General features: G+C 44.0%; 1 protein-coding gene across 1 annotated transcript in view; it reads left to right on the forward strand.

Annotated features, from left to right (window-relative positions):
* Window positions 1–16064, forward strand: part of LOC139385579 (dynein, axonemal, heavy chain 7) — a 229091-nt gene extending 213027 nt beyond the window's left edge. The window contains exons 65-67 of the mRNA XM_071130761.1: window positions 5117–5294; window positions 6446–6549; window positions 15498–16064. Of these exons, the coding sequence (XP_070986862.1) occupies window positions 5117–5294; window positions 6446–6549; window positions 15498–15704 (489 nt within the window). The 3' untranslated portion in view covers window positions 15705–16064. The remainder of the gene's footprint in view (window positions 1–5116; window positions 5295–6445; window positions 6550–15497) is intronic.
* Window positions 16065–17188: the final 1124 nt, after the last annotated feature.

Consider the following 17188-nt stretch of genomic DNA (forward strand, 5'->3'; position numbering starts at 1 on the left):
CACTCAACGAGCTGTATAAGGCCATGAGCAAACAAGAAGCGGCGCTCCTAGTGGCCGGGGACTTTAATGCAGGGAAACTTAAATCCTTTTTACCTTATTTCTACAAACTCTAGACCACCTTTACTCCTCACACAGAGACACATACAAAGCTTTCCCTCACCCTCCATTTGGCAAATCTTACCATCATTTTATCCTCCTGATTCCTGCTTACAAGCTAAAACTAAAGCAGGAAGTACCAGTGACTTGCTCAATACAGAAGTGGTCAAATTACATGATTGCTACGCTATACGACTGTTTTGTTAGCACAGCCTTTGAATATGTTCCGGGATTCGTCAAATGTCATTGAGGAGTATACCACCTCAGTCATGGGCATCATCAATAAGTGCATCGACGACGATGTCCCCACAGTGACCGTACCTACATATCCCAACCAGAAGCCATGGATTACAGGCAACATCCGCACCAAGCTGCCACTTTCAAGGAGCGGGACACAAATCCGGCCGCTTATAAGAAATCCAGCTATGCCCTCTGACAAGCCATCGAACAGGCAAAGCTCCAATACAGGAATAAGATCGAATCGTTCTACAATGGCCTCTCGCTCGTTGGTTGTGGCAGGGCTTGCAAACTATTACAGACTACAAAGGGAATCACAGCCAAGAGCTACCCAGTGACACGAGCCTACCAGATGCGCTAAATAACTTCTATGCTCGCTTCAAGACAAGTAACACTGAAACATGCATGAGAGCGTCAGCTGTTCCAGACGACTGTGATCACGCTCTCCGCAGCCAATGTGAGTAAGACCTTTAAACAGGTCAACAGTCACAAGCCCGCAAGGCTGTGCATGCGCTGACCAACAGGCAAGTGTCTTCACTGACATTTTCAACCTCTCCCTGTCTGTGTCTGTAATACCAACATGTTTCAAGCAGACTACCGTAGTCCTTATGCCCAATAACACTAAGGTAACCTGCTTAAATGACTAACGACAGGCACTCACGTCTGTAGCCATGTAATGCTTTGAAAGGCTGGTTATGCCTCACATCAACACCATTATCCCAGAAACCCTAGACCCACTCCAATTCGCATAACGCCCCAGCAAATCCATCAAATGATGCGATCTCTATTTCACTCCACACTGACCTTTCCCACCTGGACAAAAGGAACACCTATGGAGAATGCTATTCATTCACTACAGCTCAGCGTTCAACACCATAGTGCCCTCAAAGCTCATCACTAGGCTAAGAACCCTGGGACTAAACACCTCCCTCTGCAACTGGATGCTGGACATCCTGACGAGTCGCCCCCAGGTGGTAAGGGTAGGTAACAACACATCGGCCACACTGATCCTCAACACGGGGGCCCCTCAGGGGTGCAAGCTCAGTCCCCTCCTGTACTCCCTGTTCACTCATGACAAAAGTAATAATAAAAAGTAACTCCATAAGAATAACAATAACGAGGCTATATACAAGGGGCACCACTACTGCTACAGTGTGCGGGGGTACAAGTTAGTTGAGGTAATTTGTGCGTCTAGGTGGGGGTGAAGTGACTATGCATAGATAATAAAAAACAAGTCGCAGCAGTGTACTAAAAGGGAGGGGGAGTCAATGTAAATTGTCCAGTGGCGATTTTTTGGTCCTTAACTTGGCGCTCCAGTACTGCTTGCCGTGTGGTTGCAGAGAAAACAGTCTATAACTTGGGTGACTGGAGTCTCTGACAATTTTATGGGCTTTCCTCTGACACCGCTGTCGTGTCTTTGGCTATGCCGGATTAAGTGATATGACATGCTATTCTATAAAATGTCTCTGTAATTAATATTACCTGATTAAGCTAATCAGGTAAATGTAATTAACTAGAATGTCGGGGCACCACAAAATAATGTTTATAGAGCTGTTATCTTCCGAACAAACTCTTAAAGGCCTAGTAATCTTTCACATCAGTAGCAGTCAATATTTAAGCGTCACTTTATTCAGTCTCATCTGAAAGTTGTAAATTCTTGGTTATCTTCACGAACCCTGGCTAACAAGTTGAATCAGCAATACAACATTTGGTTACATTTTTTATTTACTAAATACCTAAATAATCACACAGAATTACATCTACACAGAATGGATCATACATTGATTACAAATGATGTCATAAAGGAAAATATTCCCTAGCGGACAGAACAGATATGACGGCTGGTTACACAAAGAGAGGGAGTTGGGTTTTGAATGAAAGAGCGGGAAGACTGAGTAACAAAGGGAGAAGCTATGCTGTCGTAAATACAGAATCTTATGCATTCTAAATAACCGCCCATTTGGAAATAGAAAATGCAAGGAATATTTACTCTGAGCTGCGCTTCAATAGGTTGGTCGTAGATGAGAGGCCGGGTTGCCCAGCAGGGATATCTTGTCCTTTGAAGAAAGTCTCTGGTGGTAAACTGGATACATTGTAGTATCGTTGTGTGTGTTAGACTGGATACGTCGTCCGTCCTTTCCTAGCCCACGTTTACAGCGGCTGCTGCTAACTCAACGGCTAGGAGGTATCACTTCTGGAGTGAATAAGAGTTCAAAGTTCATACCAAGTTACCATACGTTTAAGCTTGTGCTATATTCTGGCTGGTATAGTCAAAATTCATCCTTTCGGCGTGTCGATCGTCACTTTGAACACGATGCTAATTTCGTTAGGTTATTATCTAAGCCCTTTTAACGTAGGACCGTCGTCCTCACGTCCTCGGAACAGAAAGTTGAATTTTCATCAACGGGTTTATATAGTGCTAAAAGAAGGGTATGTTTCATAGTTTACAACCAAAGTCTGTTCACTTGGGCGGGGCCTCTGAGTGAGCAGAGTTTCTCTATGACAAACCGTTCTCTCATGTAAGAAGCTAAAATTACATTTCATTTTTTCACAAATAGTTTCATATTTAAACATTTAAATTGCACAACAATTCCATGTGAATCTGATAACTAGAATGTGTCGACTTTCCAAGATACAGTTTGTCATCCTGTCATTTGTAATAATGTCTCAGACAACAACTACCGAGGTATGGTTACGTTTCCCACCTTTCGATGTTACCAGATTCTCTACGTTACAAAGGCTTTACAAGAGTCAACAATAAAGTAGAGAGGAAGAAAAGGGCAAAGGTATTTATGGGGTCATAAACCTCCCCCAACAGGCCAACGTCATGACACCGCCTATTGTATAGGTCCTGGATGGCAGGAAGCTTTGCCCCAGTGATGTACTGGGCCATTCGCACTACCCTCTGTACTACCTTACGGTCAGATGTCGAGCAGTTGCCATATCAGGCGGTGAAGCAATCAAATCAAATGTTATTTGTCACATACACAATCAGTGTATCTTGATCGTGCTCTTGATGGTGCAGCTTTAGAACCTTTTGAGGATCAAAAGGTTTTGTCATGCCCTCTTCACGACTGTCTTGGTGTGTTTGGACCATGACAGTTCATTGGTGATGTGGACACTCTCGACCTGCTCCACTACAGCCCCATTGATATTAATGGGGACGTGTTCGGCCCGCCTTTTCACCGCCTGGTATGGCAACTGCTCAGCCTCCGACCGCACGGCACTACAGAGGGTGGTGGGTACGACCCAGTACTTCGCTGGGGCCAAGCTTTCTGCCATCCAGGACCTCTATACCAGGCAGTGTCAGAGGAAGACCCTCAAAATTGTCAAAGACTCCATCCACCCTAGCCATAGATTGTTCTCTCTGCTACCGCATGACAAGCGGTACTGGAGCGCCAATTCTAGGTCCAAGAGGCTTCTAAACAGCTTCTACCCCTAGCCATAAAACTCCTTAACATCTAATCAAATGACTATTTGCATGAACCCCCCCCCCCCTACGCTGCTGCTACTCTCTATTATTATCTATGCATAGTCACTTTAATAACTCTTCCTACATGTTCATATTACCCCAACACCGGTGCCCCTGCACATTGACGCTACCGGTATCCCCTGTATATAGCCCGGCTAATGTTATTTTGCTGCTGCTCTTATCTCTTACTTGTTTGGGATATCTTTTAAAACTGCATTGTTGGTTAAGGGCTTGTAAGTAAGCATTTCACTACCGAGTTCCCAACTTCATTACAATAACTGTTCGCCGGGAGCTGTCCATGGCCGAGCAGCCGCACACAAGCCTAAGATCACAATGCACAATGTCAAGCATCCGCTGGAGTGGTTTTAAGCTCACTGCCATTGGACTCTGGAGCATTGGAAACGCATGCTCTGGAGTGATCAATCACTCGTCACCATTTGGGCAGGCTGACTGACGAATCTGGGTTTGGCGGATTCCAGGAGAATGCTACCTGTCCTAATACATACTGTAAAGTTTGGTGGATGAGGAATAATGGTCTAGGGCTGTTTTTCATGGTTTGGGCTAGGCCCCTTAGTTCCAGTGACGGTGGGAATGTATCAGGTTTCAAGGTAAGAGTGTTTATTGTAAGTGTTTATTGTAACCACGGGGCAGGCAAACGACAGGTCAAGGCAGGCAGGGCTCGATAATCCAGAGCAGAGGCCAAGGTACAGGACGGCAGGCAGGGTCAGGTCAGGCAGAGGTCGGTAATCCAGAGGTGGAACAAAGGTACAGGACTGCCGGCAGGGTCAGGTCATGCTGGTGGGTACAGAGTCAGGACAAGCAAAGGTCAAAAACCAGGAGTACGAGAAAAAGAGAGACTAGGGAAAATTAGGAGCTGAGACAAAATGCTGGTAGGCTTGAACAAACAAGAATAACTAGCAACAGAGACAGAAAACACAGATATAAATACACAGGGGATAATGGGGAACACCTGGAGGGAGGTGGAGACGAGCACAAGGACAGGTGAAACAGATCAGAGGGTGACAGATTGAGATTTCGACGAGCACATGTCCACATACTTTTGGTCAAGTAGTGTACTTTAAACTTTGACTATTAGCAGGGGGCGACTGTTGGATATTGTGTTGCTCCTGTTGACAAGGCTGTTTCTGACCTTCAGTCTGCCTTTATTGTTTTTTACAGAAAACCTTTACCTCATGAGGGGGTAGGTAAACTTTCATACTGCACTTGCAATGTATCAACCTTTAATTGCCGCCGACCTTAGTTTGCATTTGCATTAAGCCTTTGTGCTGTGCTCCATTCGTCCCTCTGCAGGACTGGTATGAACACGGGACTCCGGCAGTATTCTGGATGTCAGGCTTCTTCTTCACCCAGGCCTTCCTGACGGGAGGCCAGCAGAACTATGCCCGCAAACACACCATCCCCATCGACTTGCTGGGCTTCGACTTTGAGGTGCTGGATGACAAGGAGTATCGCCAGCCCCCCGAAGACGGTGAGACAGACAGAGGGTGGAGGGATGGAAGGGTGAGAGAGGGCAGGGAGAAGTAAAAGGGTGAAGTAGAGAAAGAGATGAGGGATGTGATTTCTCCTGATTAATCAGGAATTCCTGCTTTTCTGACACAATCCTCCATTCATTGAAACTGACCTATTCCTGAGCCAAAATCCTGCTTTTCCGGCCTCCCGGGTGGCGCAGTGGTTAAGGGCGCTGTACGCAGCGCCAGCTGTGCCATCAGAGTCCTGGGTTCGCGCCCAGGCTCTGTCGTAACCGGCCGCGACCGGGAGGTCCGTGGGGCGACGCACAATTGGCCTAGCGTCGCCCGGGTTAGGGAGGGCTTGGTCGGTAGGGGTGTCCTTGTCTCATCGCGCACCAGCGACTCCTGTGGCGGGCTGGGCGCAGTGTACGCTAGCCAAGGTGGCCAGGTGCACGGTGTTTCCTCCGGCGCATTGGTGCGGCTGGCTTCCGGGTTGGATGTGCGCTGTGTTAAAGAAGCAGCGGCTTGGTTGGTTGTGTATCGGAGGACGCATGACTTTCAACCTTCGTCTCTCCCGAGCCCGTACGGGAGTTGTAGCGATGAGACAAGATAGTAGCTACTACAACAATTGGATACTACGAAATTGGGGAGAAAAAGGGGTCAAATTCAAAAAATAAATAAATAAATAAAAAAAATCCTGCTTTTCCAGTTTGTCCTGATCACATCCAGAGCAGTTTTAGAGAGGGCAAGTAGGAAGGGAGAGAGAAAGGTGATGGAGAGAGAGTCTGAAAGGTAAAGGTTAGCGCGAATGGGGGGTAGCAAGAGACTAGAGAGAGAGTATGGAAAGAAAGGGAGGAAGGTAATGATTGGAGAATAAGAGAGAAAATAAATATGAAATATGCCATTGAATTTGTTAGAAATGTGTTCAAAACATTTTGTATCATGTTGTACTGCAACCTCTCCATCAGTCCCCTGCTGCTCTTTCATCAGTTTGCCATGATGCTATTGGCTTCAAGATTGGAGGCCACAGTTACACTCGAGTACAATATTAAAATTGTACTCTGTGCATCATGTTGAAATTGTACTCTGGTGTGTGTGTGCGTGCGTCAACAGGTGGTGTGCTAGGTATCGTGCTAGGTATCATGTATCTGATTGTATGTGTGTTTCTCAGGTGTGTACATTTATGGGCTCTACCTTGACTGTGCACGTTGGGACAGAAAGACCAAGCTCTTGGCTGAGTCCTACCCCAAAGTGCTACACGACGCCATGCCTGTGGTGAGTGACTCATCACAAGCTCACAACTTACACCTTAAGCAATACACATACAAATTTGCAACAAACATTTATTTATTTTACCTTTATTTAACTAGGCAAGTCAGTTAAGAACAAATTCTTATTTTCAATGACAGCCTAGGAACAGTGGGTTAACTGCCTGTTCAGGGGCAGAACAACAGATTTGTACCTTGTCAGCTCAGGGATTTGAACTTGCGGTTACTAGTCCAATACTCTAACCACTAGGCTACCCTGCCTTGTCATTCCTGGGTGAAAGATCATCTTAAACTATTTTTAGTGGTTCACAGCGAAGCAAAACCTATTGTTATTCTTAGATGTTTTTTCTTTGACATAGTCAAATAACTCAAGAATATACTGGTAACTCTTTTTCTAATTTGGCACACAGAAACTAGAGGCCATGAGTAACTTGGTCAAAAAGAATGGTGCCGATTGACCTATAGGTTCAGTGTTATAAGCAGTCTAACGTAAAACCCTCATAGAGTTGAAGTGTGAAGTTTACATACACCTTAGTCAAATACATTTAAACTCCGTTTTTCACAATTCCTGACATTTAATCCTAGTAAATGTTCCCTGTCTTTGGTCAGTTAGGATCACCACTTTATTTTAAGAATGTGAAATGTCAGAATAATAGTAGAAATAATTATTTATTTCAGATGTTATTTACTTCATCACATTCCCAGTGGGTCAGAAGTTTACGTACACTCAGTTAGTATTTGCTGGCATTGCCTTTAAATTGTTTAACTTGGGTCAAACGTTTCGGGTAGCCTTCCACAAGCTTCCCACAATAAGTTGGGTGAGTTTTGGCCCATTCCTCCTGACAGAGCTGGTGAAACTGAGTCAGGTTTGTAGGCCTCCTTGCTCACACATGCCTTTTCAGTTCTGCCCAGACATTTTCTATAAGATTGAGGTCAGGGCTTTGTGATGGCCACTCCAATACCTTGACTTCGTTGTCCATAAGCCATTTTGCCACAACTTTGGAAGTATGCTTGGGGTCATTGTCCATTTGGAAGACCCATTTGCGACCAAACTTTAATTTCCTGACTGATGTCTTGAGATGTTGCTTCAATATGTCCACAATTTTCCTGCCTCATAAAGCCATCTATTGTGTGAAGTGCACCAGTCCCTCCTGCAGCAAAGCACCCCCACAACATGATGCTGCCACCCCCGTGCTTCACGGTTGGGATGGTGTTCTTCTATTTTTTGTTTCATCCGACCAGAGGACATTTCTCCAAAAAGTACGATCTTTGGACCCATGTCCAGTTGCAAACCGTAGTCTGGCTTTTTTATGGTGGTTTTGAATCAACGGCTTCTTCCTTGCTGAGCGGCCTTTCAGGTTATGTCGATACAGGACTCGTTTTACTGTGGATATTGATACTTTATCTGTTTCCTCCAACATCTTCACAAGGTCCTTTGCTGTTGTTCTGAGATTGATTTGCAGTTTTTGCTCCAAAGTACGTTAATATCTAGGAGACAGAACATGTCTCCTTCCTGAGCGGTATGACGGCTGTGTGGTCCCACAGTGTTTATACTTGTGTACTATTGTTTGTGCAGATGAACGTGGTACCTTCAGGCGTTTGGAAATTTCTCCCAAAGATGAACCAGACTTGTGGAGGTCTACACTTTTTTTTTTTTAGGTCTTGGCTGATTTCTTTTGATTTTCCCATGATGTCAAGCAAAGGGGCACTGAGTTTGAAGGTAGGCTTTGAAATACATCCACAGGTACACCTCCAATTGACTCAAAGGATGTCAATTAGTCTATCAGAACCTTCGAAAGCCGTGACATCTTTTTCTGTTTTTTTCTAAGCTGTTTAGGAGCGCAGTCAACTTGGTGTATGTAAACTTCTGACCCACTGGAATTGTGATACAGTGAATTATAAGTGAAATAATCTGTCTGTTAACAATTGTTGGAAAAATTACTTGTGTCATGCACAAAGTAGATGTCCTAACTGACTTGCCAAAACTATAGTTTGTTAACAAGAACTTTGTGGAGTGGTTGAAAAACGAGTTTTAATGACTCCAACCTAAGTGTATGTAAACTTCCGACTTCAACTGTATCTACTGCCACGTTTCACCTATAGCAACATTGTATGTATGTCCATTTCTTCATACTGAACAAATTTGCGTCAAGGATTTCAGATTTTACTTGTTCATTTAAATCCTGTTTAAATCTACTTCACAATGGCCTATTAACTTGAAATGTTTTAGGGTCATCAAAGTTACCATGATGAACCATAATGACAAATCAAAAATCTGATTTTACGTATCCTTTTATACTAATGTAAATGCATTAGGGATGGGCACGGTTTTTCAAATATTCGAACGGACGTTAATATTCTAATTCTTGGAGTATAGATTTTTTAGGAGAAGAAATCATAGGCCTATTTTAACAATGAAAAGGCTTTCTCTCAATTAAATGAATGATCTATGTGACATTGCTACACGCAGGGTGTCACAATCGTTGATGTAAAGATTATCGGACCAATGCGCAGCGTGCGTAGAGTTCCACATGTTTATTTAAATGAAACTCACAGAAAACAATAAAGTGCAAAACGAAACATGAAGCTAATGTATTGCTCGCGGGCAACTATACATAGACAAGATCCCACAAAAACCCAGTGGGAAAAGGCTGCCTAAATATGATCCCCAATCAGAGACAACGATAGACAGTTGCCTCTGATTGGGAACCATACCAGGCCAACATAGAAATAGAAAAAACTAGAGTACCCACCCTACTCACACCCTGACCTAACCAAAATAGAGAATAAAAAGGCTCTCTAAGGTCAGGGCGTGACAGTACCCCCCCCCTCCAAAGGTGCGGACTCAGGCCGCAAAACCTAACTCTATGGGGGAGGGTCCGGATGGGCATCTAGCCTCGGCGGCGCTCCGGTTTGGGATGTAAACCCCGCTATGCTCACGGATCCCTCCGCTTATGTGGAACCGGACCGTAGATCGTCGCCGGGGAGTCCGAATTGGGTACCATCGCTGAAGACTCTGGACTGGGAACCCTCGCAGAAGGCTCTGGACTGGGAACCCATGGATCGTCGATGGATGCTCTGGGCCATGGATCATCGCTGGATGCTCTGGGCCATGGATCATCGCTGGCGGCTCCGGGCCATGGATCATCGCTGGAGGCTCCAGGCCATGGATCATCGCTGGAGGCTCCGGACTGGGAACCGTCGCTGGAGGCTCCGGACTGCCGACTGTCGCTGGAGGGACTGCCGACTGTCGCTGGAGGGTCTGGACCGCCAACTGTCGCTGGAGACTCTGAACTGCAGACTGTCGCTGGAGGCCTGGTGCGTGGAGCTGGCACAGGACTTACCGGGCTCGGGAGACCCCCTGGAGGCCTGGAGCGTGGAGCTGGCACAGGGCGTACCCGGCTGGGGAGACGCACTGGAGGCCGTGTGCAAGGAGCCGGCACAGGACGTACTGGGCTGTGGAGGCGCACTGGAGATCTGGAACGTGGAGCTGGCACAGGGCGTACCGGGCTGGGGAGACGCACTGGAGGCCGTGTGCAAGGAGCCGGCACAGGACGTACTGGGCTGTGGAGGCGCACTGGAGATCTGGAACGTGGAGCTGGCACAGGGCGTACCGGGCTGGGGAGACGCACAGGAGGCCTGGTGCGTGGAGCCGGCACAGGACGTACTGGGCTGTGGAGGCGCACTGGAGGTGCTGGCACAACATTTCCTGGAGAGATGACAACCTTAGCACGGCAAGTGCAGGGAGCTGGCACCCTGACCTAACCAAAATAGAGAATAAAAAGTCTCTCTAAGGTCAGGGCGTGACACAGGGATATACCATGATGTTATAAATTCTTAATTTAATAAAACAACAAACTTTGAATGTAGTTTTTATAATATGTGCCACATAAAAGACATACCGTTTTGCCTGCACATGTTTCATGCATGCCATTTGTTGTTATTGTTGACCAACAAAAGTGGTAGGCTGTTGTTTAATCTGAATGGAGTTGTTGTAGACAAGGACAGGGAATGCCGCAAAATATTTTCAACTAGGCTAGCTGGCAAACATGGCTGGCTTGATGCTGTAAAGACAGGCACTGCCAGATGGGATGATAGATAACCTTAGGCATTACAAGTGTCTAACTAGCACTAGTCAGTGGCTACGTTTTATATTATGTGAATGGTGAAATTATTTAAAATGACCCTTTCCCCCTTTTTGTTCCGACCTGGCTGAAGACCTTGCTAACCAGTAACACCAGACACAGATTGAAGGGGAAACATATAATTAAACGTTTACAATATTAATCTATTTGCTGACACAGTAACATTTTGTCACCAGTAGAGTAGCTATCTAGCTATATAAACTATGCCCTTTTGCAATCATGCCTTCTCTGACATTAGCAAATAAGCAAATATAATGCTACCATTTGTGTATTATAATGTATGGTGATGTAACCCTATTCCTTTATTAATCTCACCTCCTGAATCCAAGTGGTTGACATGGGAGTGGGAACCAGTAACTTTATGATAAAACTTTATCAATGTAGAAGCAACAGTCATTTTTCATCCCAATATCATCATATTTCATGAAAAACATGATTTGGACTGTTTATTACCTTTAATAGCTCCCTATGTAGGGTGCATAAACCACTGCCAATTCCCCAAAAGCTGTGACATATGAAGGGTGACATAACATTTTCTGATGACATAATATGCTTAACCTACAATTCTGTGAATAATTTAACACCTTTATATACAGTGCATTCCGAAAGTATTCAGACCACTTTACTTTTTCCACATTTTGTTATGTTACAGCCTTATTCTAAAGTAGATTAAGTTAAAAAAATCTACACACAATACCCTATAATGACAAAGTGAGTGTATAAAAATAAATAACAGAAATACCTTATTTACATAAGTATTCAGACCCTTTGCTATGAGCTCAGGTGCATCCTGTTTCCATTGATCATCCTTGAGATGTTTTGAACAACTTGATTGGAGTCCACCTGTGGTAAAATCAATTGATTGGTCTTTGGTCTATATAAGGTCCCACAGTTGACAGTGCATGTCAGAGCAAAAACCAAGCCATGAGGTCAAAAGAATTGTCCATAGAGCTCAGAGAAAGGATTGTGTCGAGGCACAGGTCTGGGGAAGGGTACTAAAACATATCTACAGCATTGAAGGTCCCCAAGAACACAGTTACCTCCATCATTCTTAAATGGAAAAAGTTTGTAACCCCCAAGTCTCTTCCTGTTGGGCGCACGGCCAATTTGAGCAAGTGGTTAGAGCTTTGGGCCAGTAACCGAAAGGTTGCTGGATCGAATCCCTGAGCTGACAAGGTAAAAATCTGTCATTCTGCCCCTGAGCAAGTCAGTTAACCCACTGTCCCCAGGCGCCGAAGACGTGGATGTCGATTAAGGCAGCCCCACGCACCTCTCTGATTCAGAGGGGTTGGGTTAAAGGCAGAAGGCACATTTCAGTTGAAGGCAATCTCCAATCGGGGGAGAAGGACCTTGGTCAGGGAGGTGACCAAGAACCCGATGATCACTCTGAAAGAGCTCCAGAGTTCTTCTGTGGAGATGGGAGAACCTTCCAGAAGGACAACTATCTCTGCAGCACTCCAACAATCAGACCTTTATGGTAGAGTGGCCAGACGGAAGTCTCTCTTCAGTAAAAGGTCCTCCAGCCCGCTTGGAGTTTGCCAAAGCATGGTGGTGGCAGCATCATGCTGTGGGGATGTTTTTTCAGCGGCAGGAACTGGGCGACTAGTCAGGATCAAGGGATAGATGAACAGAAAGATCCTTGATGAAAACCTTATAAGTTACATATTATATATGATTAGAAAGGTAATTTCGTAAACTTTCAGAAACACTTGTCAACGTTTCAAATATATCTAGGTTTCCTTTTTAAAGTAATGTATACAGGTAATTCTGATATGCACCCAAGAGGTCAAAGGTGAAAGTTCTGTTGACCTGAATGTGTAGAATTGCATCAAATTTTATTGGTCGCATACACATATTTAGCAGATGTTATTGTGGATGTAGTGAAATGCTTGTGTTCCTAGCTCCAGCATTGCAGTAATATATCACAATTCACAGCAATACACACAGATCTAAAAGTAAAAGAATGTAAATAGAAATATATACATTTTAGGACAAGCAATGTCCGGAATATATATATGTGATGGGATGTATAGACATTATGGACAGGATGTGGATAGAATATTTAGTATATCTGTATATATACAACAATAGTTGAATAGGATGGCATTGACTAGAAAACAGTATATACAAATGAAATTAGTAAAACAGTGTGTAAACATTGTTAAAGTGACCAGTGTTCCATGTCTATGCACATAGGGCAGCAGCCTCAAAGATGCAGGGTTGAGTAACCGGGTGGTGGTCGGCTAGTGACAGTGAGTAAGTTAAGGGGAAAGGGAGATAACTAGTCAGTTGTACAACTGAATACATTCAACTGAAATGTGTCTTCCGCATCCTCTGAATCAGAGAGGTGCAGGGGGCAGTCTTAATCGACATCCACATCATCTGCGCCCGGGGAACAGTGGGTTAACTGCCTTGCTCAGGGGGTGAACTACATATTTTTGACTTGTCAGCTTGGGGATTCGATCCAGCAACCTTTCGGTTACTGGCCCTACGCTCCTACCTACCAGGGCACTTGGTGGAGGCCGGCTAGTGAGGGCTATTTAACAGTCTGATGGCCTTGAGATAGAAGCTGTTTTTCAGTATCTCGGTCCCAGCTTTGATGCACCTGTACTGACCTCGCCTTCTGGATGATAGTGGGATGAACAGGCCGTGTCTCGGATGGTTGATGTCCTTAATTATCTTTTTGGCATTCCTGGGACATCGGGTGCTGTAGGTGTCCTGAAGGGCAAGTAGTGTGCCCCCGTTGATGCGTTGGACAGACCGCACCACCCTCTGGAGAGCCCAGCGGTTGTGGGCGGTGCAGTTGTCGTACCAGGCGGTGATATAGCCCGACAGGATGCTCTCAATGGTGCATCTGTAAAAGTTTGTGAGGGTCTTAGGGGCCAAGCCAAATTTCTTCAGCCTCCTGAAGTTGAAGAGGCACTGTGTGGGTGGACCATTTCAGATTGTCAGTGATGTGTACGCTGAGGAACTTAAAGCTTTTCACTTTGTCCACTGTGGCCCCATCAATATGGATGGCTTTCGACCTTCGTCCCTCCCGAAGGTTGTAGCGATGAGACAAAATAGTAACTACTAGCAATTGGATACCACGAAAATGGGGAGAAAAATAAATAAAAAGTTATTTCCCGGCTATATGTAATAACACAAAAAACGTTCTGGGCTAATAGTGTAAGAAATAACACAGAATAATAAAAAATACTGCAAGGTTGCTTAGGAACTTGAAGCAGAGCTGCCATGTCTTTCGGCACCAACTTAATTCGATCTGAACATGTGTCTGATGGATAGCTGTGAATCTAAGCTTTCTAATGATTTATGATTAAAGGGTATACATGAACAATAATTTGTTGAATACTGACATTGTCATAGGGTAAAATACGTTAAAGTCGGAAGTTTACATACACCTGACCCAAATACATTTAAACTCAGTTTTTCACAATTCCTGACATTTAATCCTAGTAACACTTCCCTGTCTTAGGTCCGTTTGGATCACCACTTTGTTTTAAGAATGTGAAATGTTAGAATAATAGTAGAGAGAATGATTTATTTAAGCTTTTTGTGGTACAGTGTGGTGTGTTTGAATCCTGGCCTAAGTGTTAAGATCCTGATGATGTTTGTTCCAAATTATTCAGTATCTACTGGGTTTCCATTTCATGTCACATCTTCCCTCGATGCATAGCGTTATACTTACATAAGCCTCACAGTGATTTCAGAGGATAAAGATTCATGCATTCTTTTCCCATTAATTCCACCGGGCATAGAGAGAGAGGGATAATATCTTCCCATGTATCAGTGGACCCAACTGTAGTAAAACTGAGCAGATTCTATCTATATTCTGTGTCTTAACTCCTATGAGGCAGCTCTTTTTATCAGACTACAATACCCTGTAGGTGCCAAGGAGAGTACAAACAACAACAAACGGCAGAATAAAAAATTCTGCTCCGTTGTTCAACCCGGGAGATTGTTCCCAGCTTTGTGTTGAAAGCTCTAACTCAGGGCCTCACCCAGCCGCATCAATTTCAGCCCAAACATGGCAAGCGGAATAACAAAGTTTGTCCTCTCTTATCCTCCCCTAGTTTTCTAGCGAGGTTCTTAATTACAACTAGATATGGTGTATGAATAGTGTATTAAGTAAGACATTAAAATAGATTGCTAGTGGCAGATTCCTGCAAGAAGTTCCCAGACAAAGTATAACTGATTGCTTTGTACGTTTTCTCAGTTGTTTCTCCCCCCCCCCCACCCCCCCCTCTTCTTCTTTGCCCTCACAATGCCGGCTGTTGAATAATGCACAAGCATTTTCTTTTTAATATTCAGATATTTCAGGGCAATCTTATCATCAAAATTTGTTTTGACAACAGCAGAACTTTATTAAAAATGTGTTTATTATTTGTGGGGGGGAAAACAACACTGTCAGATTTGAAATGCAAATCTAACCAGCAGCTCCTGCTATCAAATTGGATGAGGATTTCACAAACTCACTTTTGTGAGAAGTTGAGTGTTCCAGTTTATCCCTTTTTGTTTTACCAGACCTGCTAATGTACCTGAGGGACTCACTCTCTCACTACTATTGTATCAAATGTTATGTCACCAAATTTCCAACTGGTTTAATTGTTTAATTCTCTGATGTTGTCCCAACTTTCTTCCTCACATCCATTCTCCATTCCATTTCCTAAAACCATTGTCCCCCTTGTCTTTTCTCCTCGTCATTGTCCTCTTGCCTACTCCTCCTCATGTGGACATCATCCCCCTCTCTGCCTGTACCCTCTCTCTCCATTCTTATCCTCCATCCATTCTTCCCTCTCCTGCCCCCCAGATGTGGCTGAAACCCATCAAAAGGCAGGACATCCCCCAGCGTATGTGCTACCTCTCCCCCGTCTACAAGACTGGCGAGCGTCGCGGCACACTCTCCACCACTGGCCACTCCACCAACTACGTAATCGCCATGGCGCTCAACTCGGACGTGCCCGCCGAGCACTGGATCAGACGAGGGGTGGCGCTGCTTTGCCAGCTCAATGCATAGACTTCCCCTATGCTCTGTTTTGCATCTACTATTTATCCAGTTTTATGTAAGAAGAGTTATGAAAAGGATGTTCTCTGGCTTGTTTTTTTTTCCCACGCAGTGCTTCATGAATGTATTGCTGAGAATAATTTGTAATTATATTTTACTTTGATGGGCTACGGAAGCATATACAAAAGCACAAGTGATGAGGATGAGCCCAAAACCTCATAGATGCAGCGCCTCTATACCCACAAGCACTGGACATTGAACCTTTGCATGTTTCCATAGCCTTGTATTACATAATTGAACATCAGCCTTAAAATCTTAAAATTCGACACAGCTGATTGCACAACAGCTGAGTGTTTCAACATTTTGATTAGTCTGCCAGCAATGATTCCCATTACATTTTCACAGTAATTCTTAATTTCTATGATGTATCTGTACATAGAGCAACATTTTAGAGCAACAAAACCTTCTTTAAACTAATCAAATTTTGTTTCAAATTCTCCAATGACAGATACAAACACAGATTGTTCTTATTCTATCTTGTTCTGAGGGCAGCGCTGCAGAATCAAATGTGATCAGAGATGGGTCATTTCACCACTAGAGTGCCTTTTTTGCTAAGGTAATTTGGTAACAAAAAAAACTGTTCAAATCCATAAAAAAAACATGTTTTCCAATCTCAAGAGTTTAAATTAAGAAAATATACTATAGTAGGTGCCAATTAAAGTAACAGGGTTGAAGTTTAAAAAAAAATGTAAATCAACCATAACTACCCTTGTGACAAGGGATGAAGGGAAGATTGTTGTGTGCAACAGGGATAATTTGACATTAAAAATGAAATTGTTAAAACATTTCTAGTCTATCTATTCTAATGAGAGACAAACATAAATGAATACTAATCTTAAAAAATGACTTGGCTCACATCAACACCATCATGCCGGAAACCCTAGACCCACTCCAATTCGCATACCGCCCCAACAGAGCCACAGATGACGCAATCTCAATCCACACTGCCCTTTCCCACCTGGTCAAAAGGAACACCAATTCTGTTCATTGACTACAGCCCAGCGTTCAACACCATAGTGCCCACAAAGCTTATCAGTAATCTAAGGACCCTGGGACTAAAAGGTTTAAAGCCGACCTCAGTATGGCAGAAGATGTTAGCAGAAAATAGGATCCCCCCATTGTAGTGAATGGAAAAATTGCAATCTTCGTGGTCAATCTTCATGTAAATAAAACAATTTTTCGAAAACAATCATGGAACCAATAATTGCTTCTAATGCACCAGATGTACTGTATATCCTTGAACTGATTATTTTAAAATCACACACAAGAGAAAGATAATGGCAGCCTGCAGTAACCCATTCGGCCTTTGACTTGAGTAACTCAATGAGAGGTGGCAGCAATTTTGCAACTAGTTTGCAACGTCACTTCCTGGTAGCTCAAACTGCCCATGTCATGTCCCTAAGGTTGCATTTACACAGGCAGCCCAATTCTGATCT

Source organism: Oncorhynchus clarkii, chromosome 3, assembly GCF_045791955.1.
Source record: "Oncorhynchus clarkii lewisi isolate Uvic-CL-2024 chromosome 3, UVic_Ocla_1.0, whole genome shotgun sequence".
Taxonomy (NCBI): domain Eukaryota; kingdom Metazoa; phylum Chordata; class Actinopteri; order Salmoniformes; family Salmonidae; genus Oncorhynchus; species Oncorhynchus clarkii.